The 27,813-nt window shown below is 32.2% G+C and overlaps 1 protein-coding gene across 4 annotated transcripts in view; it reads left to right on the top strand.

Annotated features, from left to right (window-relative positions):
• Nucleotides 1–598: 598 nt before the first annotated feature.
• The window catches only part of LOC127707436 (chitotriosidase-1-like), a 177,989-nt gene continuing 150,774 nt past the window's right edge, over nucleotides 599–27,813 (top strand). For 2 of the 4 annotated variants that reach the window (XM_052211963.1, XM_052211961.1), the window contains exons 1-9: nucleotides 599–640; nucleotides 3,375–3,435; nucleotides 4,069–4,263; nucleotides 6,230–6,486; nucleotides 7,817–7,941; nucleotides 8,999–9,122; nucleotides 9,728–9,913; nucleotides 10,905–11,015; nucleotides 14,311–14,491. In XM_052211963.1, the coding sequence (XP_052067923.1) occupies nucleotides 3,375–3,435; nucleotides 4,069–4,263; nucleotides 6,230–6,486; nucleotides 7,817–7,941; nucleotides 8,999–9,122; nucleotides 9,728–9,913; nucleotides 10,905–11,015; nucleotides 14,311–14,491 (1,240 nt within the window). In that variant the 5' untranslated portion in view covers nucleotides 599–640. Of the gene's footprint in view, nucleotides 641–3,374; nucleotides 3,436–4,068; nucleotides 4,264–6,229; nucleotides 6,487–7,816; nucleotides 7,942–8,998; nucleotides 9,123–9,727; nucleotides 9,914–10,904; nucleotides 11,016–14,310; nucleotides 14,492–21,689; nucleotides 21,991–27,813 lie in introns of those variants that run through there. The other 2 variants (XM_052211960.1, XM_052211957.1) reach the window with 2 other exon arrangements.

Here is a 27,813-nt window from a genome sequence, read left to right as displayed (position 1 = left end):
GAAAACAAACTTCTGCTTTGTATTTCATCTCTATGTTGAAAAGTGATTATATCTGTATAAGCTGTCCTGCATGTGGGGGTGTATTATTAGTTACATAGTGTGGTAGTGTCCTAATACGATATATATGGGGTCAGTAAATTCCATATGGGGTGAGAGCGAAATATATCGTATTAGGCCACTAGCACACTGTGTAACGAATGTATCTTTCCGACTATCTTAACATGTGATATTTAGACTAGTGGCCTATCAAAGTGATCAAGTCTTCAATACCGTTAGTATTAAGAACCTATTTTCACTGGTCTATACAAAAACAAATGCCAACAATAACAACTTGTTAGCTTTAAAGGTGTTTTATGAATTTATTTCAATCTTTCATCATCAATTTCTTCATCTGTTGAAACCTTTAAGATTTTTCCTCAACACCGTGTTATTTTTGTAAAGGGACGTACATGTCACACCACTACTAACTGTGTATTGAAATAAGCCCCGCCTACTAACCCCATATGAAATATACACGTTCTCCACACGGTTGCTTTTAACCAATCATATTCCTAGAAATGTAAAGGAGGTAAGATCAATGTTGATATTTAAGAAAGCATACATATTTCTTTTCGACATAAACAGACCTACACTGTTCACGGTAAGACAATCCTTATATTTATTTTTTTTTAAACAGGGGCATTGTTTAACAAAGTTTGAAATTTGTTAAACAATTATATTTAGAAATAAACTATAAAAGAATAAATGTAACTTTTTGAATTAAATTTTCATTTTCTGGATTGCTACAAACTGCAATAGGGAAATCTATACTTTTGGCTTGGACTATGTTTCCACTGTTTATGAGGAGTTGCTATCAAAGGTGCATAATAACGGCAGAAAAATCGAACAAACGGACGACTGAAAAATCCAGTGGACCAGCGTTTGTTTGGCTGCAATAATTTATTTTCTTTTAAATTACATGCGTTATCCATCAAAGAAAATCCAAGAAACAATGCTTCGGGCATATTTCTGGAATAAAGAAATAGAAATATATGTAACAAAAAAAGTTAAAAAAATATCAATTCAAAATACTGTTTAACAGATTGAAAATGCAATATTGTTTTTCAACAAACGAGGTTCAGACGGTTTTAAATATTTAACAAATCTTTTTAGTCCAGTGAAAAAAACTCTATTTTCAAAGGTTTTTTTTTTTTTTTTTTCTAAGAAGGACTGTAATGCAATACGTATTCTGTAGAAATTGCAAACACCTTTTGAACCAAATTGGTCAAACTTTTAGGTCATTATTTTCTCGTTTGAATTTACATTTGTCATTTTTGGTCCTTTTATAGCTTGCAGTTGCGGTCCGGGTTTTGCTAATGACAAAGGCCGTACGGTGAACTATAGTTGCTAATTTCGACGTCAATTGGTTTCTGGTGGATAGTTGTTTCATTGGCAATCATACGTGTCTCGGTATTTATATATTCAACATTCATGTATTTAGTTATGATGTTTCTTTTGTATGTCCTGTTCGATATTTTGTTATGTCTTCTGTTCGAGACGACGTGGTTCGGTATTTGTATATCCCGCTCGGGCTTTTTGTTGTTACTTTCTTATACGTGTGGTCCCGGTGGGTCATTTTGTACTGAGTTGTTGTCTGTTTATTTTGTTTGTGATTTAAATTCTGTATTTTTGGTACATTTCACATATGTCTAATTTGTTAGTATAGTCGGGTTACTCGTGGTTCGTCTACAGGGTTTTTGTTTTATGTTGTGTGTTTTCATGTGTGTTTACTGATAGGTCTTACATGATCTTGCCTTATATTACTGTTATTTCATTTTTATTTTCTATATGCATGTAAAAGTTAAGATAAAAAATCATCTACTTCATTTGTAGGATTTTAAGTTTAAAGCAACTATATGCACAGGATTTTTTTGCTTATACACAGTTTTGGTTTAGAAAAAAAACCGACATGGTTAGAAAATACAAATAATAACACCATTACAAACACAATTCCATTTTAATATTCTTGTCATGGTTAAAAAAAACATAAAATAACATCACTACAAACTCAAACCCAATTTAATATTCTTGTACATGTCTATATATAAAGCAAATCGATTTTATTTTTAGAAATTTACCTGTGATAATATAAACGTCACAAAAAATACGTCACTTTTTGTAACGATGATCCATTCATGTGACGCGCAGTAAATAATTCGGTTGTGGTGTCCTGGTGTGCTTTCGTCAATTCATGGGAGGTGTCCGTTGTTATTCTGCGGTTTACATGTTATAATGTACTATTATACTATTTATTTATGTATTTCTCTGTGCTGAGTGTTCTTGCGTTTGTTTGTATTGTATTCCTGTCACGAGGTGTTGTCATTTTAGCGGTATTTTTAACATTGCCATATAAGCGGGAGGTTTGGCTAGCCATAAAACCAGGTTCAACCCACTATTTTTTCTTATAAAATGTCCTGTACCAAGTCAGGAATATGGCAGTTGTTATCAGACAGTCCATTTCTATGTATGTTGGCGTTTGATTTTGTTGTAGTTCAGTGTTTCTGTTGTTCCGTTATTTTCCTCTTATAGTTGATGTGTTTCCCTCGGTTTTAGTTTGTTACCCGGATTTGTTTTTGCTTAATCGATTTATGACTATTGATCAGCGGTATACTACCCTTACCTTTATTTATATACCACATCTTTTGAGTTTTATATAGAGATGATGAATAAATTTCATCAAACAAGGAAGTAGACATCCAGTACATGATAAAATAATTCAATATATGTGCCCATCAGTTCGTTTAGCCGGAATAGGGCGTAATGTTAAAGATTACTTTTTTTTTACCTGAAAGACTTTAAATTGTTCAAAACGTTTTTCGACCTTCCGAGAAACGATTACCACACATTCTCAAACCCTTTTTGTAAAATGTTCTGTTTTAAGGATGTTCGCTACTCTACTTCAAAATAACAAGATGTTTAAAAGGCAGTAATAAATTGATAGTATATAAATAATAGAACTTAAAAAGCAGAAAAAAATATTAGGTCCGTATCCTTGCTTTTGGGATATAACTAATTGAAAATTTGGCGGAAAAAAATTCTCTATAGATTTTTCGTAAATTTAACATTAACATCTTTTTTATTTCAATAACTATGAAAAAAAACAAGGATTTTATAAGATGTTCAAAAATGGCTGTTTAAAGTTGATGTTATAAAATTATGAAAAGAAAAATAGGGGTTAGCGTGCAATATTTTTATTGGCACTACATGGACAAAACTAGAGGATTCCCAAAAAAGTCAATAAATCAAAAACATGAGTAGGGAACATCCTTAAGGATAATGGAACGTTTCATTATTTTTTGAAACCCTCACATACAACTTTTTCTATGTTTTTGTAGATGATCAAAAGGAATAGCATGCAAGCTGTCTTTATTGCAGTTTTCGTACTGAACGGAATTGGTAATGTTTTTTTTTGTATATATGTTAACACTATTTTAACATTCCTCATTTGTTTAATCATTTTTCACATCATTTCTTTAACTTGTGCATTTCAAATTGATGAGCAGTATTTGCGTCAGAAAAACATTTTATATAAAGCGATACTCATTATCGATACTTCCTTCTTCATTGGATAATGTGTAAGCGGACTCGGAAAACAAAATTTAATAAAACATCAGTTGTTCATGACTTCGTTACGCCTAATATAAAACGATATAGGACATTAAGGACCTAATTTATTTCGTACAGTTATTGTGAAATTTCAGGTTGAAATAAAATACTATACACTAACCTTTTTTGTTTAGCAATTCAACAAATAACAAAAAAGTAAATAAATGAAAATATGTTATCAGCAGGTAGCTCTTAAACCAAAGCTTGAGCAATGCATGCATAAAGATCCAATTGAATACAAAGACAGAAGTGTCCCGTTTATTCTCATTACCTGATGTTATAAAAGTATGTGATAACACAAGATAAATTATTTACCAAATTATAAAATCGCCATAAAAGTAGAACGAAGAGAAACATAATTTCAATCTGGTTTTTTTTCATGTTTTTAAGCATTTTATTCTGTTTTGTATTACATTTTTACAGGTGAGGCAATAGCAGAGTACAAAAGAGTTTGCTATTACACAAATTGGGCACAGCACCGGCCGTATCCTTTTCAGTATAAGCCAGATAATATTGAACCATTTCTCTGTACGCATATTATCTACTCTTTCGGAAAAGTTAGTGGACTTACAATCAAGCCGACTGAAAAGAACGACGAAAGCACACCATGGTCAAAAGGTAAAAAGTACAGCATAGCAAAAACTTAGGAAATTATTACAGTGCACACAACACGTGTGTTTCTGGAATAACATACATCAGGTACGTTCGTTATAACACGTGTGCTTCTGGAGTAACATACATCAGGTACTTCGTTATGACACGTGTGTTTTTGGAGTAACATACATCTGGAACGTAAGTTATAACACGTGTGTTTCTGGAGAAACATACATCAGGTACGTTCTTTATAACACGTGTGTTTCTGAAGTAACATGCATCAGGTACGTTCGTTATGACACGTGTGTTTCTGGAGTAACATGCATCAGGTACGTTCGTTATAACACGTGTGTTTCTGGAGTTACATACATCTGGTACGTTCTTTATAACACGTGTGTTTCTGAAGTAACATGCATCAGGTACGTTCGTTATGACACGTGTGTTTCTGGAGTAACATGCATCAGGTACGTTCGTTATAACACGTGTGTTTCTGGAGTAACATACATCAGGTACGTTCGTTTTAACACGTGTGTTTCTGGAGTAACATGCATCAGGTACATTCGTTATAAAAATGTTTTGCAAACCAAAAATATGAAACTTGAACGAGTAAAAAAAAAAGAGAAGCTAATCAGAACAGTTAAACCAATTATCGTTGCCTAAAATGAAACAAAATTTTGTATGAGTTTTATTCGTCCCGAAAAGACCTTCATCTGAAATGAAGACAAATATTTGAAATCCAAAGATGTATAAATGCCGAAACACGTGAAGAGCTATATATCCAAAAGAGGGAGTTGCATCCCTTTTTAGTACGTTTACATGATTTTATGAAACGGAAATTTACAAACGAACTATATAATTCAAATGATGTCAATAAGTTTCAGAATAGTATATCTTTATGTTAATGCATTCTTAAGATGTGTCATATAGAAATTGCAATAAGGCAAGGGCGACAGTAAAGCTTTCTTTTCTATCATATTAGCAAATGCGAACATATGTTTTTTTTTCTACATTTCAAGTGAATGGTGTGGTGAAATTCTTATCTTAGAATGTATTGTAAATGTGTATTTCGTTTGATTTTATTTGGCTAAAATTAAAACCTTAAAGTGGATTCTGTTCTTCGATACGGACCTCAATAGTATATATCACTTGTTATACATTTTTTCAATGTAAACTGATTTTCAGCATAAATAGATATAAGAAGATGTGGTTTCAGTGCCAATGAGACAACTCTCCATCCAAGTCAAAATTTATAAAAGTAAACCGTTATAGGTCAAAGTACGGTCTTCAACACGGAGCCTTGGCTCACACTGAACAGCAAGCTATAAAGGGCCCCAAAAATTACTAGTGTAAAACCCTTCAAACGGGAAAACAAACGGTCTAATCTATATAAAAAACGAGAAACACATATTAACCACATCAACAAACGACAACTACTGAACATCACGTTCCTGACTTAGGACAGGTGCAAACAAATGTAGCGGGTTTAAACGTTTTAATAGGCGCCAACCTTCACCCTTACCTGAAACAATAGTGTAACATCACAACATAGAAAGACACACTATAAAATATCAATTGCAATGGCTAAACTGAATCAAAAAACATATTAACAAAAACAAGTGAACATACACTGAACGAATAAATTTGATCTATGACACAATGTAAATACAAAATTGATAAAAAAAAAAAAGAGAGTTAGATGTAAAACACTATCAGAAAGACAACCATAACCTTGGACAAAATGCCGTCAATAAAATAACGTACACAGCGTCACAGGTAAATAAAAATAATTTTGTTGTAAGGCATACATGGAATATGGAAATATTTTTTACAAAATGAATAATTTTGTTGTTCATAGTACGAGAACAGACGTAAAATTTTATCGTCATACTAAACACTTATCAAAGGTGGTAAATATTAAAAATAATAAGACGAGATGTCATGGTTACCTGTCATTATAAATCGTTATGAATTGTAATTTGATTAATAACAGGCATGTTTGAGAGGACAATGGCAGCAAAAACAACAAATCCAGATTTGAAAATTCTGATTGCTATTGGAGGATCGAAACAAGGATCTCGTCCATTCACAGCCTTGGTTATTAATACAAACGATATTTACACGTTTGCTAGAAATTCCATCGATTTCCTAAGAAAGCATAAATTTGACGGGTTAGATTTGGATTGGGAATTTCCAGGAAATAGAGGAAGTCCACCGGAAGATAAACAAAGGTTTACAAATTTTGTTAATGTATGTATTATTCTGATAAAGTAATTAATATTAGTTTATGTTAACCATGTCAATTATTCATCTACAGCAAAATATTAGAAATTAATCTTTGACCGATGTGTTCAAGGTTTTCACTTTACTGATCCTCCATTTCTACTTCGCTTACAATTGATTCTGTCGTTACATTTTACGTTATCTGTCTTATTGAGGTTTAATGCCTTGATGGTGTTATCTCTCATCAGAGTACACCCTAACCCTCTGACTGTACTTATTTCCACCCTCCAAGATTGTTCAATTGCAGTACGTTTAATTTGATTTTTACTGAGTATCAGGTTAAAAAAATTCACCAAAAAATACCAGGTATAGATTACTTCAGCTGTATTTGGCAAAACTTTTAGGAATTTTTGGTCCTCAATGCTCTTTAATTTCGTACTTTATTTGGCCGTTTTATCATTTGTTTGATTCGAGCGTCACTGGTGGGTCTTTTTTAGACGAGACGCGCGTCTGGCGCAAATATAAAATTTCAGTCCTGGTGTCTATGATGAGTTTATTTACAACCACTGGGTCGATGCCACTGCTGGTGGAGTTTTAATTCCCCGAGGGTATCAACAGCCCAGTAGTCAGCACTTCTGTGTTGACTGAGTTATCATTGATATGTTCATAATTATAAATTAATTGTTTACAAAGCTTTGAACTTTTGAAATACTAAGGCTTTTCTACCTCAGGAATTGATTACCTTAGCTGTATTTGGCAAAACTTCAAAATTTTTATGAATTTTTGTCCTCAATGCTCTTCAACTTCGTACTTTATTTGGCCTTTTTAACATTTGTTTGATTCGAGCGTCACTGGTGGGTATTTTGTAGACGAGACGCGCGTCTGGTGCAAATATAAAATTTCAGTCCTGGTGTCTATGATGAGTTTATTTAATACATGAGTTACCTTCTCTTCATTTCTTACTATCAATTTCTGTAATTTTCACATGAGGACCATTTTCAAAAGGTCTTTCGATCTTTACTTTAATTCATAGTCTCATAGCTCCTTGTGTACCATCATTTTGGTAAGCGGCGTCTTTTGATGGAAAATTAAAAAAAAAAACGCATTTGCAATCTTTAATCAAAATGCCTTCAACAGCAACATGCAGCGCCTTTTCGATTTTGTCAAAATATATAAAATTGTTGAAAATTGTTTGAAGTTTATGATATAGACTTTTCAAAATTCTATTTCAAGTAGGATTTGACAACTTTTATATTTTGGCCCTGTAGGTTTATACAGCGGAAATAGGCCTAACCTCTTTATTTCTTCTGACCACTATTGGATTCTTATATATTAAAGTGAAACCGATGTTTTATAGATACTGAGAATGGAGTTTGAAAATGAGGCTAAATCAACTGGAAGAGAAAGATTGTTATTAACTGCAGCCGTTGCCGCTGGAAAGAGAACAATAGATTCAGCTTACGAAATCTCAAAAATAGCGGCGTAAGTATAACCTGCATTTATAGGAGATACATCTAGCATTTCTCTTTTACTTGTTATTTTTATCTAACAAAAACCTAAGTCCGTTCAACTTTTTCTTGTCGGGGATCTCTGTTAAGATCTTAAGAGATACAAATGTTTAAATATGCAGCTTTATAAATTTATCTACCATTTCTTTACATTCTAAATCCCTATTTCAAAATGTTCTCAATGGAAGAAAATCAAGATAACAAGAGGTCAACGAAATTGTCAAAAGAACGACAATACCTTTATTCCAAAGCCACACACAAATGCACAAGTCATGAAGATGGCAGTTGTTTTTCACTTGCTCTGTTGATTGATAGCGTCTGATTTTTGTCAGTTTTTTATGGACTTCCTCTTTTTGAATTTTCCTTGGAGTTCGGTAATGTTCCTATGCTTTTTTTATACATAGACAATATAAACTAATCCCTCTAAATATATCGTACTTCAAAATTAAGTTATGATAATTTTTCTTCAAATAGTTACATAATTTCATAAGCATATACAGATTTATCCAAGAATTATAATTCCATTGCAGCAATTAAAAAAGATGTAGTATTTAGATCCATAACTTTATTATAATGATAAGAATTTATAAACAAGATAGTTTATTTACAAAAATAATTGTATTTGTTTCCAGCTGAAGAATACTATATTTCTATAGACTATTTTTAGTATGCAAGCGATCTTCTATGAACCTTTTCATTTTACTTATTAGTATCATAAAATATAGAAGAGGGCTTGGTATCCACAAAAGTATTTTAACCACCCCTTATGGTATTGTGTATGTGTCCTAAATCAGGAATCGCGTCTGTCCTTCGAGGTAATGATAGCAGGTATTTTGAAGACTCTGCATGTTAAAGTCTTGACTTACTTGAGATTTATAGCTTTGATTCCCTTTAAAGAAAATCTGTAATCTTTCTAAGAAATATGGAATCCTATAGCTCATATGCAAATAAAGGTAGAGTGTATATTAGAAGTGCATAACTAATTCTTTAAAAATTATGAAAAGGGAATCTAAATATTTATACCATTACAGTGATCTGGATTTCATCAGTTTAATGGCGTATGACCTTCATGGTTCATGGGAAACAAAAACCGGTCACATCAGTCCGCTATATCCTAGAAACGACGAAACAGGAGACGAACGAACGCTAAATCAGGTATATATAAGTGTATATGATATTTAAAAAATATTTGGAATAAATTTGTAAACAATGACAGCTTTTTTATGCGTTTTCTTCTCCAAAAAAGTACAGGTTTAACAAACAGAGTTATAATTAATAAAACAAGGCTGAAGATTAATTTCAAATCAATGATATGCTGATATAACAAACAACCAATTTAAGATTTGTTTTTATCATACAACTTTAGCCATTGCAACTGCTCATACGACTTTTTGTATCTCAAGAGTGAACCATACTTACACCTGGAAATACTGTTAAAGAAGTTATTAATGTTGCTTTCAGTTAATAGATAAAACAATTTTGATAAGACTAAATAATGAACTTCAAATAAAAAGGGTTTGAATGAATTATTAACGTTGTATGTCTTTTTTTTTATTGAATTAAAGTGGAAATCATCAACCTCTTTTCACAGCAGTTGTACCCCTTTATTACAACTTAAACATAATTGTTTTTACGTTGTTTTTTTAAAGACAAAATATCAGAAATGTATTCAGATACATTGTTGGTAGAACATGCTGTGTTAGTAACAATAATTTAATTCTTTTTTTTTTAAATAATGTAATGTATCTTTTACATTTTAGGACTGGGCTGCTCAATATTGGATAGATCAAGGAACGCCAAAAGAAAAACTAATTCTTGGAATTCCCTTGTATGGTAGATCATTTAAGTTGTCAAGTTCCTCAAACACTGAATTAGGTGCAGCAACTGCTGGTGCAGGATCTCCAGGAGAATATACACGAGAGAAAGGCATTCTAAGCTTTTATGAGGTTTTTGTTCTTTAAGATATATTTCATTAAAAAAGTATAAAAATAATAAAATTGAGAATGGAAACGGGGAATGTGTCAAAGAGACAACAACCCGACCAAAGATGAAAAAACAGCCCAAGTCCACCAATGGGTCAGAATTTGTCAGTAAAAAAAGTAAATATACCGCTTGCACATCATACAATCCATCTTTTTTTATATGCGTTTTTTTCATGTTAAGGTATTTTGGGAGTAAAGCGGGGACAATCTTCAAGAATTTTTTTTCCCTATTAAATGGCAGATAGATGAATAATTGAATGAAATATGGTCACTTATTGGTAAATTGGTGAATGAAAAAAACAAAAATCTCTATGTTACAAGTCTTTCTAAATTTGATTAATACTGGACTTAACTACGTCATGTGGCCTGTGGTGGATGGTTGTCACATCTCCTTATTTTTATATAAACCACAATGCCAAAACCCAGAATTGAAATATAACCCATATATGGTTGTTTGTTTTGCTAGTATATATTTGAAATCTATCTTGCTGATACAGCTAATAAAAGACTTGACATGGAATCGTACATTATGATTATGATTATGAGTCAACTGAAATGCGGTGTGTATTTCACTGAAACACATAAACATTAAAAAACATATGACAAGCTTTAAATTACCTTCAAGTCTTGACAAAGTTTTTACTAAATAACTAACATTTACCCTTTGCTCTAATACCGACGGCTGCATATTTCATACTGCAGCATCATTAATAGTACAAGGAAGATACGATCTTTTAGAATCATCAGATTTGATTCAAACCGATACGTAGATTCGTATTCTATACCAACATTGGTATTGATGTTCGTACATTTAACTGAATTCAAGGGTATAGTGACTAATGTAGTAAATAAAAATCAACTACAAAATAAAAGTTATCAGCTGGATCAACATTTTATATAAATATACAATAAGAAAATTGTTAATATCATACGAAAAACTTCATTTATATTTTAGATTTGTTCACTCCCATGGAAGGGATCATGGAATAATGAGCAGCAAGTTCCATATGCATATTCTGGAGATCAGTGGGTGGGATACGAAAACATTCGAAGTGTTGCGATTAAAGTGAGTAAGAAACAAGTCAGACTTTTTGCCGCATACCAAAACATATAAATCTGTTAATAGCAAACTTTGTATAAGGCAGTTGTAAAATTTTTTTTTTTTTTTCACAGATACATGGTTTATCAATGTTAAAATGATTAAAAATGTACATTGTTAGCCATGCCATTACCGAAATCTTGGATGTTCAACTGATGAATGTTTTTTTTTTTATATTTTGATGTTAAAACTAATATATATTCAAGGATTTTACTCGATGCGTAGGTTGAATAAGATGAACAATAGTTTATTTAAGTGTCACATATTGATCTATAATAAAATTACGAAACAAAATCATAAAAAAAGGATGAATACCCAGCCTATAAAGACTTATGAGACACTGTATATACAAATAAAAGCTATAACAGTAATACTAAAGGAAAATGTTTCTACAAAAAGGCATAGTGATGTTTTACATGGTTTAAAACTAATTAAATATGTACACATAATTATAAAATATCTATTTATGAACGCTTCAAAATAATAATGCAGAACTTACTAATCTAAATCAACAATAAAAACATAAGAATTATAATTACAGTTTAGTTCGCTTTAGAACACCACTAGGGTAAGGTTACTTAAAAATTCAGTAAAATTACAGTAAAAATTGCAGTAAAAATTCATTTAAAGTTCAGTAAAAATTTCAGTAAAAAAATCAGTAGACATTTAACGTTTAATTCAAAAGAGATTCGTTAAGTAAAGATTTACATTGTAAAAAAAAAAAAACAACAAAAAAAAAAACAACAAATCTAAAGCAATACAATAAGTTTAAACTATATTATATAAACTTTTTTTTAAAACATTTATGGAGTATGTTAGACAAAAGTGGTTGGATTTCATCACATTTCATTAAAGATGTAAATTTGTGTGCAGTTGTAAACATTTCAAAATTGTCAATCAACTCTTTAGAAATTTTAAAGAGTTCAAACCTAATGTCAGAATAAAGCGGACAGTTCATCATGAAGTGTATTTCATTTTCTACGGTTGATCTGTCACATAGTTTACATAATCGTTCATTCAAAAAATTGAAAACAACACGTTTAATAATTTCATGCGTCCGAAGCGCTTTTCTGGATTTACCTTCATCAGGAACGCTCAATGCCAAACATTTGAAATCGGAAGGATGTACAAGTACCGAAACAGTTGAAGAGCTATATATCAAAAATACCTAAAACAAATAGCCAAATTCATCTAAGGTCTAAAGTATCGTCCCGTTTCAATAGCCAATGGCAACGCCCCACTTCTAAAGAGTGTCATTGTTCGTCTTACGGAACGTGGGATGTTACGCTGTATATATTGTTCTGTTTTAACATTCTCTTTGTATAGGCGATAAGTTCGTAATTTGTTTCCGTTTGGTTGATTTCTGTCATTAAAAAGTTCAGATATAAATTCATCATTATCTCGAATTGTCAGTTTGTCTTTAATTAGATGTACTGCTGTTTTAATGACATTTGAGTGTTGTTGACTAAATCTGCACATTCAATCGAGTTTATAAAACCGGTCATTTGCTTGTGCCATCTTTTCCGACGTCTTGAGGCCCAGTCCGACACAGTTGTAATAAGTCTGTCATCGTCTGTGCGTTTCAGCCTACATAATAGACGGATGCATGACGGTTTTTGTTTGTTGAAACATGTAATCAGTCCCAAATCGCCACACACTGCGGAGTTTGATGTTCGTTTTCCTACATCTAGAAATAATGTGCATACTTTGTTTTGAACGCTGTTAATCACACCATATTGTTTTGATCCCCATATACCACTTCCATAGAATAAGATAGGCTCAACTGTTGATTCATACAACTTAAAGAAAACACGATTAGTCATACCTTAACAACTTGTAAATTTTCCGTATAGGGCGCCTAGTGCACGACTAGCCGACTTGGCCAATTCTCCAACAGCTTTTTGCATGTTCAAATGTTAATCCAGCCAAAGGCCGAGGTACTTTTATGAATCAGCATATCCGATGTTGGTATAAGAGCACGTAAATAAGTAGTTACTAAGGTTAATTGATGGGTTTCTAAAATGGACAACCTGCGTTTTGCCAGCATTGGTATAAAGTTTCCATTCATTATACCAAGATGTTACCACATCCAACATTCGTTGTAGTTTCGATTCGTCAGGTGCAATAAGCGCAATGTCATCTGCGTATAGCAAAATACTCATGATAATGTCATCTATTTTGATACCACACTGTAGATCGTTAATTCGTTGGGTAAAGTCATTTATATAGACGGCAAATAGCCTCGGAGAAATCAAACAGCCTTGTTTTAGTCCGGCGTCAACATTAAACACTGGAGTGAACTACTCATTTACTCTAACTGCATAGGATACGTTGTCATAAAGCGACTGTAAAGCTGACATAAATTTTCCTCGTATACCTGCATTAGAAAGTTTATACCAAAGACCAAAGTAGGTTTCTTTGAACCGTATCAAATGTCTTACGCATGTCCACAAAGCAAACGAAAGTTGAAAGTCTCGCTATTTTACGGTCATTGATAATGGTGTGTAATGTATAGATATGTTCCTCACAGCTACGTTTTTCCCGGAACCCATTCTGTTCGTCGCAGAGACTATCATTTACATCTAGCCATGATGAGAGTCTTGCGTTTAAAACAGCAGTAAATTTTACTCGGAACAGAAATAAGTGTTATTCCTCGGTAATTTAGAGGATTGTTTCTCGTGTCTGATCCCCTTTTGAAAATAGGAATAAATATTCCCTTTGTCCATTGATCCGGCACTTTCCAAAGTTCGAAGCACCCATTGCATATTAAGTGCTAAAGGTCTATTGCTGTTTGGTTTTTCAGAACTTCAGCAGGAATTTCATCAAAGCCAGTAGCCTTACGAAGTTTTGCTCGTTCTACTGCAACAAGAATTTCTTCGCGTGAAATAGGTTCGTTCAGCTCTGTGACATCTGGTTGATTTTCTCTGGTTTCGTTGTCATAAGCTGGAGGTCTGACATTTGAATTAACACTAAATAATTGTTCAAAGTCAGATTTACATTTTCCTAGAACTTCGTTTTTATCTGTTTTTACTATTCCACCATCGTCTATAATTGACCATGGTATACTTTGGTTACGTTTGTTAGACATACCTAACATGCTTGAATATACAATAAATTTGTGTATTTTTGTCTTTCCTTTTATTTTTTATATTGTTGAATTATCTTTTAGATACACGAGGTAAGCTGGTAATTCTCCTACATTTAACATCACAGTGACCATTACGAAAGGTTTTACAAATAAATGAAAAATATAAATTTTCAGGCAAAGTATATTAAGGAAAAGGGACTAGGAGGTGCTATGTTTTGGACTCTTGATTTCGACGACTTCAACAGGATTGGATGCAATATAGGCGTTTATCCCTTGATATCAGCTGTAAAACATGAACTAACAACAAATGACTCGCCCACGCCAAAACGATGCGTTCGTCCTCAACATACAACAGGTAATTATTTTAAAAATGATTATTTGAACTTAATGTACCATTTTTCAGGTACACAAGTACCCAGATATTTTGAAAAACCTATACATGTAAATTCAAACCAGCAGTGGCAAAAACAAAACAGCTAATTTCTGCGTGTTTGACTGAGTCAAATACCGGTAACATATTTCTTTTTATAAAATTCCCCTTTGATGAACTAATACCTCACTAGAAAATAAGGTTCAACTCCCTCATGCAAAGTTGACCTTAGATGAAATTAGCGTTTCATTTTAAGTCCCTTTAGTTCATATAGCTCCTAACATTATTACCTATTTATACATCCCTGGCTTACTTTTGCTTTTTGGTTTGAGCATTGCTAACAAAGGATAATCCAGTGAAGAGCATCCAACTTACGAAATTTATACATTATTATTTTCATTTCAAGTTATATTTGTTGTTAAACCCAATGAAAGCGTCTGATTAGATTTGTGATACACACCAGTGAGTTTAACCTCTATTATGAAATTGATACAAATCAGTCAGTACCATATTACATAATGTGTCCTTTGATTACTTGGTAAATCAATATCAAACAGTTCAGGGCTGCAAGTGCGGAAAGCAAGATGTTAGATTTATAAAATCAAACTTTAATTACAACGTTCTGGTTTAAGACTAATGTTTTTGAGAAAAAACCTTTAAAACACTTCTTCAATTAAGAATCATAACTCCACCATATATAGTTACTATGTTAATAAATCCCATTATCAAGCTATTATACAAGCATCGTTATGACACATGAACAAAGTGATTCGATTTTTACTGCACCATCTTCGAATTTTAAAAATATGTTCTGATACAACATAAAATATAAAGAAAGTGTAACAATGATAAGTAATTTTTCTAACTTGCATACAATGAAAAATAGTAATGTCGACTCTAACTGAGTGTACTTAGTTGCGTGCACAAGATTAAGCATTTGCTGCATTCCCCATCAACAAAATTGCAAAGTCAAACCGAGTTATAAGTATTAAAGCCAGGAATAAGACCTATATTGATACCTGATTGATACTAGTAGACATATCGGATCTACGACTTCTAGTACACATTGAAAGATAGCTTCTTTTGTGGTGGGCTTTTGGTAATACTGGAAATATTTTTCATAACGAATTCTGTTTTTCCCAAACACAGTTAAATTGAGGTCTAGAGCTGGCATTCAGTAAATGCTAGCAGTCCTTTGTTAATTTCTGTATCATTGTCTTTTTGCTTAGTTTCTTCAGTTACCTTTTCTGACATCGGACTCTGACTTTTTTTTAATTGAGTTTTACTGTGCGTATTGCTGTGTGTTTGTTTATTATACCTGATTGATACTAATAGACACATGGGATATTGATACCTGATTGATACTAGTAGATACATGGGATATTGATACCTGATTGATACTAGTAGATACATGGGATATTGATACCTGATTAATACTAGTAGACACCTTGGATATTGATACTTGATTGGTACTAGTAGACACATGGGATATTGATACCTGATTGGTACTAGTAGACACATGGGATATTGATACCTGATTAATACTAGTAGACACAGGGGATATTGATACCTGATTTGTACTAGTAGACACATGAAATATTGATACCTGATTGATACTAGTAGACACATGGGATCTACGACTTCTAGTACACATTTAAAGATATCTTATTTTGTGGTTGGCTTTTGGAAATACTGGATATATTTTCCATAACGAATTCTGTTTTCCCAAACATAGTTTAATTGAGGTCTGGGGCTGCTATTCAGTAACTGCTAGCAGTCCTTTGTTAATTAATGGATCATTGTCATTTTGCTTAGTTTCTTCTTTTTTTTTCTGACATCGCACTCTGACTTCTTTTTAACTGAGTTTTACTGTGCGTATTGCTGTGTGTTTGTTTATTCTACTTTGGCTAGAGGTATAGCGGGCGGGTTGTGATCTCACAAAACATGTTTAACCCCGCCGCATTTTTTCGCCTGTCCCAAGTCAGGAGTCTCTCGCCTTTGTTAGTCTTATATGTTTTTTTAATTTAAGTTAATTTTCATTTTTCGGAGTTTAGTCTGACGTCCATTTTCACTGAACTAGTACACATTTTGTTTAGGGCCATCTGATTCCCGCCTCCGGGTGCGATATTATCTCGTTGTGTTGAAGACCCATTGGTGGCCTTGGGCTGTTTTCTGCTCTTTGGTCGGGTTGTTTATTATACCTGATTGGTATTAGAAGACACATGGGATAGTGATACCTGATTGATACTAGTAGACACATAGGATATTAATACCTGATTGATATTAGTAGACACATGGAATATTGATACCTGATTGGTACTAGTAGACACATGGGATATTGATACCTGATGGTACTAGTAGACACATGGGATATTGATACCTGATTGATACTAGAAGACACAAGTGATATTGATACCTGATTGGAACTAGTATAGACACATAGGATATTGATACCTGATTGGTACTAGTAGACATATGGGATATTGATACCTGATTGATACTAGTAGACACATGGGATATTGATACCTGATTAATACTAGTAGACACCTGGGATATTGATACCTGATTGGTTCTAGTAGACACATGGAATATTGATAACTAATTGATACTAGTAGACACATGGGATATAGATACCTGATTGATATCAGTAGACACATGGGATATTGATACCTGATTGGTACTAGTAGACACATGGGATATTGATACCTGATTAATACTAGTAGACACAGGGGATATTGATACTTGATTGGTACTAGTAGACACATTGGATATTGATACCTGGTTGATAACAGTAGACACATGGGATCTACGACTTCTAGTACACATTGAAAATATCTTATTTTGTGGTGGGCTTTTGGTAATACTGGAAATATTTTCCATAACGAATTCTGTTTTCTCAAACAAAGTTTAATTGAGGTCTTGAGCTGGCATTCAGTAACTGCTAGCAGTCCTTTGTTAATTAATGTATCATTGTCTTATGCTTAGTTTCTTCTGTTACCTTTTCTGACATCGGACTCTGACATCTTTTAAACTGAGTTTTACTGTGCGTATTGCTGTGTCTTTGTTTATTCTACTTTGGCTAGAGGTATAGCGAGCAGCTTGTGATCTCACAAAACATGTTTAACCCCGCCGCATTTTTTCGCCTGTCCCAAGTGCCTGTCCCAAGTCAGGTTTCTCTGGCCTTTGTTAGTCTTATATGTTTTTTAATTTAAATTCATTTATATTTTTCGGAGTTTAGTGTGACGTCCATTTTCACTGAACTAGTACACATTTTTGTTAAGGGGCCAGATGAGTCCCGCCTCCGGGTGCGATATTTTCTCGTTGTGTTGAAGACCCATTGGTGGCCTTGGGATGTTTTCTGCTCTTTGGTCGGGTTGTTGTCTATTTGACACATTCCCAATTTCCATACTCAGTTTTATAGCTAGCTTGAATCCAGAACGATTCGGGCTTGACATTTATTAGTATTTACATCTTTCTGTCATCACTGGGGTTAAACTGATGTCCGTAACTGCAATTACAGATATCCCAAATGGCGGACGGAAAATTAGGTAAAATGAAATTGTTTAAATTTTGTAAGCCGTTAGAAATGATTCTTGAGTTGATGTTTTACTATTAAAACAATATAAAATCAAACATTTGGCATAATTTTCTATATTTTGAAACATTTTTACAGCTTTACCTTAAAGTTATCAAAAACTTCATTAATATTTGTTATATAATAAATTCATTGACCTTAATCACAATCCAATATTTCAATGCTTTTGAAGAGCCAGTAATTTTATGGACTTAAACTTATTTAAGACGAAAATATGTTGCTAATTGTAGTTAATACCAAGAAGGTACCAGGACCAACAACCACAATACCCAGAAAAACAACGACTCAACAATCTGTTAAATGTGGCATAAATGATGAGCATAAATGTTAGATATGGTCTTTTCATGAGCCTTAAAAACTTGCTATACTTTATTGACCGTTATTTTTTTATTCTTCGGAATGTAGATGAACGCTTTCTACCAAACAGTGTTTTACAATTCATTAGCATTATGACTACATATTCATACTTCTCCATTCATACTAATGATACATTTACAAGCAAAAACATGTATGTGGTATTTCCCGTCCATCTGTGCCTTCCTGCAACAACTTTTAAAAAATAACTGTATACATTGTAGTCAAACTTATAAAAAGCGGGAGGTTTGGCATGCTACAAAACCAGGTTCAATCCACCATATATTTCTTAAAATGTCCTGTACCAAGTCAGGAAAATGGCCATTGTTATATTATAGTTCGTTTCTGTGTGTTTTACATTTTAATGTTGTGTTTTTGTTGTGTTGTTGTTCTCCTCTTATATTTGATGCGTTTCCCTCAGTTTTAGTTTGTAACCCGGATTTGTTTTAATCTCTATCGATTTATGAGTTTTCGAACAGCGGTATTCTACTGTTGCCTTTATTTATAGCTCTTCTTTATTTGAAGGTGTATTTCTTTATCCTCAATCAAGTTTTTATTTGAAGGTGTATTTGGTCATCCTCAATCAAGTTTATATTTGAAGGTGTATTTGGTCATCCTCAATCAAGTTTATATTTTAAGGTGTATTTGGTCATCCTCAATCAAGTTTATATTTGAAGGTGTATTTGTTCATCCTCAATCAAGTTTGTAATTGAAGGTGTATTTGGTCATCCTCAATCAAGTTTATATTTGAAGGTGTATTTGGTCATCCTCAATCAAGTTTATATTTGAAGGTGTATTTGGTCATCCTCAATCAAGTTTATATTTGAAGGTGTATTTGGTCATCCTCAATCAAGTTTATATTTGAAGGTGTATTTGGTCATCCTCAATCAAGTTTATATTTGAAAGTGTATTTGGTCATCCTCAATCAAGTTTATATTTAAAGGTGTATTTAGTCATCCTCAATCAAGTTTGTATTTGAAGGTGTATTTGGTCAATCTCAATCAAGTTTGTATTTGAAGGTGTATTTCTTCATTCTCAATCAAGTTTGTATTTGAAGGTGTATTTGGTCAACCTCAATCAAGTTTATATTTGAAGGTGTATTTGGTCATCCTCAATCAAGTTTATATTTGAAGGTGTATTTGGTCATCCTCAATCAAGTTTATATTTGAAGGTGTATTTGTTCATCCTCAATCAAGTTTATATTTGAAGGTGTATTTGGTCATCCTCAATCAAGTTTATATTTGAAGGTGTATTTGGTCATCCTGAATCAAGTTTAAGATTGAAGTTGTATTTTGTCATCCTCAATCAAGTTTAAATTTGGAGGTGTATTTGGTCATCCTCAATCAGGTTTATATTTTATGTATTCTATATTTGAGTTTGAGTTACACTTTGGAAGCATTGACACATTTCGTCTTTCAAACAACTAGCGTCAACAAAAAGTAAATCGCCTCATCTTTGTTTGGCCAAGTGCCAGTTAATGTTATAATATATGTACATAAGATTTAAACACAACATCGCACACCTAAAATAAAACCAGAGGTCAAAATATCATCGCAGTCTCCGTCAATAGACGATTACAAAAAATGCATCAAGCTCTAAATCGTCCGAATCTTAAAAAGTATGACTTAATTCAAAAGAGACAATGTAAGGTCTCTTATTAAATTCAAAATTAAACTTTGAACTTTTTAGCGCTTTTTATGAACTCTTTTACTGAAGCTATATTACTCAATTGGAGACATTACTACACAATTCTATAATGAACAAAAATTCCATACGCAGGATAATACTGACGCCGAAGTCCATTTGGTTAAAAAAACATTTGTAATTTGCACCCAAAATGTATACTTATGTCTATAGATATAAACATTAAACGATAAATAAAATAAAAACATAGGAAATCTCAATAAAGTACAATTTCCTTCGAGTGGTTTTAATGAATCATTCTTTACAATATTATAATGTTAATCACGTTGCTATATCTGGTTTGTATATTTGCGATTGATGCATATTTTTGCATGTTAAGCGATAAAACGAAACTTTTATTTTTTATGTAAATGTAAATGTCATGATTATATTGTTGTTCATACATGTAATTGTTATTATGTATTTGGCCCTCTTATGGGCGTAATTTGTGCTTAATAAATAATGTATCAAATGACATAAAATTATGTAATTTATTTATTACATAACGTACATCCTTAACTTGTCTGTATAATACATTATTCTTGTTACCCTTTAAGTTTAAATAGAATAAGCAGAATTTGGATATCATATTTGACTCTTTCATACCTTTTTGAGCATTCACAGTTAACTTCTTGCATTAGCAAAAAGATCATTAATAAAAAATATAGAAACACCAAGACTTAAACAAAATCCGCACACTATCGAAACTGAAAGTAACAAAAGATTTTAAAACTGCAGAAATTGAGTCAATGACACCATAATTAAGCATATGTACAATGTACTAACCGTAAATATTACATATGGTGTTGCATTCTCCTGTTTTCATTGGATATTACGATCACGTGTTTGAAAGATTATTTTATGTATCCGAAGCCTTGTTTCTATTTTTAAGTATGTTGACGCTATGTTTCTATTTATATGTATATTGACGGTTAATATGAAAAATCTTGATAAATTTAGATAAATGACGTCATGACGTCACATGTAACAACCGTGGAGATAGCGCCGCGGCATATGAAAAGAAAATTCGCAAGTTTATCACAAGAATTTTTATGTTAAACGCAGACGCTAAGAATACAAGAAAACTAACGCAATAAGCTATGAAGTTGTTCAAAGAATATTGATATTTTTAATAACATGTTAAAATTCTTGCAAAATACAATATAAAAATACACAGAAAGAACATTGTACGCCATTTTCAATTCCTAATACATTATTTAAATATGTAATATATAAATTAAGGACTTTCACTCAGTCAATATGTTATATATGGACCTGTAAGATTATATTGACACTCGGACTTCGTCCTCGGTCAATATAATCTGAACAGGTCCATATATAACGTATTGACCTCATCAAAAGTCAATAATTGATAAATATTTAACGTTACTTCTTTTAGTATATTAAATCATCACTATTTGTACCTCTGTTCTTATTTAAATGACAACGCCATTTTTGAAAAGTAACATAATATCAATAAATGCCCGTGGATGTATTTTAGTAATGATTAAAATTGTATCAAAATTTGTTAAAATTATATTTCATTTTTAGGTCCAACGCCATGTAAACATGGAGCATTCTATGCAGATACATGTGACAAGAATGTCTTCTATCAATGTGTATATGGGAGACCTGTGAAACAACGTTGTAATCGGGGTCTTGTGTGGAATCAAGCAGGATATTGTGACTTGGCATAAAAGTTATTCAAGAATTTGACTTTGGAATATAAGATTAAGAACATATGATTAAGTATAAGTTGTAACCAAAGCATGAGTTACTGTAATTCAAGATGTATTCAATTTGTTTCTTTTTTTCATGTCAAAAATAAATTCTTGCATTTGCAAAAAACGGCCGTTAGTTTTGTCAATTGAATTGTTTCATATTTTTCATGTCGGGGCCGTTTATAGCTGACTATACGGTATGCGTTTTTTTCATTGTTGAAGTCCGTACGGTTGCCTATAACCTCTTACATGCACTATATTTGAACTTTTGTGGATAGTTGTCTCATTGGCAATCATACCACATCTCCTTATTTTAATATCATTTGAATTTCACTTTTAGGCCGTTATGGACCTTATGTTTCATAGAAATAACCAAAGCAACACGGTCACAACCTTCTTCTTAATAAGAACGAAAAAAGGAAAACAGTGGTTAACTTGTTTGCCTCTGGCTTTGGGAATGAAAAAATAAGAAGCAGTCGACATCGAAAACAGTAAGCCAAGTAAAGAGTCTAAAGGTGGAACACGAAAAACAAATCAATAATTTACAAAGAAAATTAAAGATGGACGGACAAAAAAAATCAGGGATGAGTTTAGGCACTCCAGAAGGGTAGCAGTCTCTTCTCCTCTGCGCTGATGTTAATCGTGCAACTTGTGATAAAATGTATTATTTCCTCTATCTATAGCAGGGGGAATATGTATTATTTCCTCTACCTGTAGCAGAGGAAATATGTATTATTTCCTCTATCTATAGCACTGTATTATCTAATCTATCTATAGATGCTGATTTCAAGTTTCAAGATCATATCGTGAACATGAAAGCATACTATTTTGGTTGAATCAGTGTATCTGCAGATTGACTGTTGCTATCATTATATTACATTTTTAATTATGTACAGTTAGTTCTAGCAACGTTTTTTTTCTGTACTGTTTTTGACGTTGCTGTGTGAAATAGAGCCATTGGTATTAACATGTATGATTGCATAATTACTCTAAGTAGATTAAGTACTATGAGCTTGTTTTCAGTCACAACTATCATTGTTTGATACGGTTTAAAATTGTTTTATTATAAACCCTACCCCTTCCGCTTTCTGGAGCGGGAGGTATATAGTGAACTGGTACACCTCCTATTTCATTTCTTCATTCGAAGGACTTTTTGGGTTCATTTTAGCATGACATAGACTTTTGTCATATCCGCACGACTACAGTTCACATTATATCCACTTTTCCTCATAAATCGCTAAAGTTTGGGGATATTTTTTCAGTATCTCTACTTTATAATGCCATTTTGCACCTCCATTTTTGTTTTTGACACTGATAACTTTTGGACTTTCTTTTAGCAATCTTTGTTTATCTAGGGTACCCATTTTGTATCCGCAACTCCTCCGTAACCCCATATTATAATTTATTCAAACCTTTTTAGAATATAACCCATAAAATGCACCTTCCATGTTGTTTGTTTTTGTTTTTGTTTTTGTGTTTTTTTTGGGGAGGGGGGGAGTTGTTCACTTAGTTTTTCATAGACTGTTATTCATGTATGATAGGGAGGGGTATCATTTTGGGTGTTTTGCTGACAGGATTTCTAGTTTGTACTTATTTTCCATGTTTTAGTGTTCAGTGGCACGAGCCACAACTCGATCTGTAGCCATTTTTATGCACTTTGTGACGGAGCATTAAATTAATGTTACCAGCCGCAAAGTCAGGAGCCTCATTAGTGGTTATCTCATTTCATGTTTAAGGGCATACGATACAATTACAGAGGAGGTTATGAAATCGCTAACGTAAAATGTTATTTTTCCCGACGTCAAACTGTGACACATTAGGAAATGATACATTTTTCGACTGATTTTAATCAGTAACTTGAAAACGAGCACATGAACCCCTCTTTTTTAAAATGGCTTTTGGATTGATTATGTTTCAAGATTATTTGTACCAATTTTTATGAAAAAATCACCAACGTTTATTTTTAAATCAGAAAAATATACAGAAACAATGCCGTTTATTTATCTAAAATCATGTACATTTAATAAAAGTGAATTATATGATTCCTTGTTGAGGACTTGAATGTAGCCATATAGATGACTTATGGATATCGTTGCTGTGTCATTGAAGTTGACTCGACATCTCATGTATTCCTAGTCCAGAAAGCAAGCGGTATTATTATAATAACAACATTTCTTTCTATCTTTCATTTTTTTTTAAATTGCTTATATTAAAATGTAAGTTTTGAATTCTATTTAACTCAATTACGTATGAATAAATCAAGATTTTTATTAACTGATTTGCATTCTATAAGATATAAAATCAGGAAAATTTTAATAAAAGTCTTATAGCGAAATAATATAATATACTTTTTAAAATATAGAATACCATGACGTAGTGGGTATGCGTCATTTTATATCAATTTGGATAAGAGATGGGAAAACATAAAACTATGATGTGCTGAAAACATATTTAGACAAGTATGATGTTGTTGATAAAACCACAGAAAAGTTGTTTCACGTTTCTTGGTTGATGATTAACATCGCATGTACATTTGCAAAAAAATGCCTGTTTATTTTCCTAGTTATTACCTGGCGGCTAATAATGACAACAACAACAAATATTATTATGCGTTATTCTTTGATTAAAAAGCCCTTCCTTGTGTACATCATCATAAACATCATTGTAACTTCCAGCTCCAGGTCTTGTAGGAGCGTCACTTGTATCAATGTAAGTATCGCGGAGTCCTACTTTATTGGGTGGCAGTGAAGGGCGCGGAAACCCATCTTTCATTTCATTCGAATAATTTGATAAAGGATGTCTTCGCTCTTTTTTATATAAAAAAATAACACGTGAAACAAAAATGCTGAAGTTATCAGTGAAAACCTTATATCCATGTATTATCTACACTTAAATCAATCTTTACTTGTGCAGTGTCTTTTCTTAGTAACCTGAATATAAAGACCACATGTTGATTATTATGTTCATAAATGCAACTTGAATGGATTATTTTTTTTTTTAATAAATGCTGCAAATACTGAAGCGTTTAAGGCAAAACTTTGTTTATACAAGTAGTAGTACAGTACATAAAACTATTTAACATATGCACCATCAACAATAAAAATGTAAATTTAGTTTGAACACAAAATGAAACACAGCATTTTTCTTAAATTTTACAAGAATGAAATTGATATTCATTCAAGCATACTTTATAGTTAAAGTTGAATGATTATCTGCTATGTGAATCATCACAAACATACTAAAAGCATTAAATCAAGCACACATTTGTATTTCATTTCTCTAAAATATGCATGTCGAATTTAAGCATAATGTGTATTCAAAACAGAAACCTAAAGTATTCGACTTAAATTTTGGGCCTTGTTTTACAATATGTTAAGATTTTGGTGTCGCCTGACTTTTTTTTACTTTTGTTAATGATTCATTTTTATTAGTAAAAAAATTTTCAAAAAATATAAATCATGACTCTTTTGTGGTAATAGATTATACTCACAATTTTCAGAATAGAAATATAATAATCATCAAGAGTAGCACGATGAAAATTACACCAGCAACAATCACTGGAAAAAAATATACAATATTGTCGAGAATTTCAAAACTGAGACTGATGAGGTATTACGAAAATACTAAACGCGTGTATCAAAATGATTTTTCAATAATGACATTTGTATATTCTTAAGTGTAACTGAATATAATTTATTATTCAATTTAGGGGAGCATGCATCTTCAGGCTAAACTGAAGCAAGATGCACAAACCTTTCGTGTAGATTAAATCATAAATTATACTACCCAAAATACATTTAAGTGGCGGTTGGGTGAGCGAATATAAACGTCTTACTTACATGTAAGTTAAAGAATAAAATAAGGTAGTTGCCTTCAAGAAAACTTTACTGTTCATACTGCCACATACTGACAATGGCAGTCGTCTATTCAAATACATTTTAGAAACACTATTAAACTGGATTTTATTATAACACGAATGAATCTTAAAATACCTTAAACCTAAACCTTAATATGTATATTTCCTTTTTACAAACTTTTGCAGATACCTTGCTGTTGACATGTTTAGAAATAAAATCACGAAGTGGAATTGAACTGAAAAATTTTGAAATCCAGAATGTTTTTACTGGAAGAGAGAGAGAGAGAGAGAGAGAGAGAGAGAGAGAGAGAGAGAGAGAGAGAGAGAGAGAGAGAGAGAGAGAGGCGGAATATACCAAATGGATATTAAAACACATTAGTCGATGACAATAGTAAAGCTATCTACAATTTCGGTATTTTGAAATTAAGATTTCAAATCAGCAAATATTTGAATTATATTTCATGTCCTTCAAGCCACTGTCACAAATGATGTTGAATTGTACTAAAGAGATCACTTGTAAACCAACATATATATACTTCAAAAGGACAACAATCTTCTATAGGAATACTAATAACATGGATTCATTTTTTTTTGTTATTAAATGAAAAGGAATATATATTTTATGAAGGAAATTATGGCGAATTACCTGACTATAATTATAACTGTTTTTACATACACAAAATATTTTTTGTTTGACTCCGTTTTTCTAACGTAGCGATATAACAGGAGAACAGATAGTATAATTCTATACAAGAATGTCCAGTAGATTTTCCTAGTTTTAACAAGAAAATGGCCCACATTTTTCTTATGGTTAATAAAGATTTCTTCCTTTTTTTCAATCATTGATTATTTTTAACAGGGAAAAATGCAGAGAATGATATATAATTTCAGTTTATTCTTTTCATACTGGTATTGCCCTGGATTAACCAAACACTCAATCAATCATTCATGTTATTTCCATCAACAGCGATCTTCAATAAAAACAAACAATTGAAATTAGAAGTAACAAAGAAGACCGGATATGTTCTGCTTAAATCAGTTTCTATTTGTCTATTAAGGATTTTAGTGGATTCTTGTTGCTCAATCTTTTAATTTTTCTGTAATATGCCAGCTTTAGCTGGCACTTATGGTAGAAGCATCGAATTGGAATAAAGAACGATAACTCTCTCTACATGAGCAATCTAAAAAGTTTCGTCACTCTCGTTAAATCTCGTACGATTTTTTTTTTTTAATTTTCGAAGTAGATCAAGTCAAGGTATCTAACTCTTAAAAATATTTGTTTTCTTTTTTTTTCATTATATTTATTAAATAAACATTGTATTCTTGCTTGGCTCCAAATATAAGGTCAATTCTTCAAATAATGAAAACGAAATTAGCATTGGAATATCCGTAAGGACAATTTCAGGACATTTGTTTAACCCTTATATTTTTAATGGCTGCCAGATTCTCGTTTAATCGCGATTTTGAAAAAAACGGGACAAAACGGAATAAATTCGATGTTAAATGTGACATGAATTCTTATTTGTTTACAAAAACAAGAATTTAGAAATTTTAGTAACTTGTGCAGTTTATTAAAATTTTATTGTACCACGGAAATAACCGAAGTTTGGACAACAACATCTTACGCCATGTTTCGTCGTCTGTCTCATCTTTCCATTATCAGTGACAAATCTCCTAAATTACCACAGGTACTTCATTTAAAAGTCACAATATCATAATTAATGATAACATTTGAGTGTAAAAGTTCCGTCCAGCCATGGGAACACAGAAAAACCCTCTGCAAGCAATAAATTTTGGGAGAAACGTAGCCGGAGGCGGAGGTGAAGGTAGTAAAATCTGCTACAGAATTTCCCATATCAAGTTACAGTGATAATGAAGTTGGTTATACTGTGGAATGTGGTCACTGTTATTCCTAGCTGACAGACAAATGCAGGTGTAATTCAAAACTTAACAAAAGTTTAAAAAAATATATATATATTCAAATTCACTGGGCAATCTTCTAATTTTGTAGACTGTCACTGTACTTCCTTTGACAAACTCTCAACAAATCTTGTCATTAATTATGACACATATCTACCTTAAACAGTCCCAGGAGATG

The sequence above is a fragment of the Mytilus californianus genome, unplaced genomic scaffold (genome assembly GCF_021869535.1).
Source record: "Mytilus californianus isolate M0D057914Y unplaced genomic scaffold, xbMytCali1.0.p SCAF_7, whole genome shotgun sequence".
NCBI classification, from domain to species: Eukaryota; Metazoa; Mollusca; class Bivalvia; order Mytilida; family Mytilidae; genus Mytilus; species Mytilus californianus.
The sequence above is the reverse complement of the archived record's forward strand: the minus strand, read 5'-3'. Positions and strand labels throughout refer to the sequence as shown.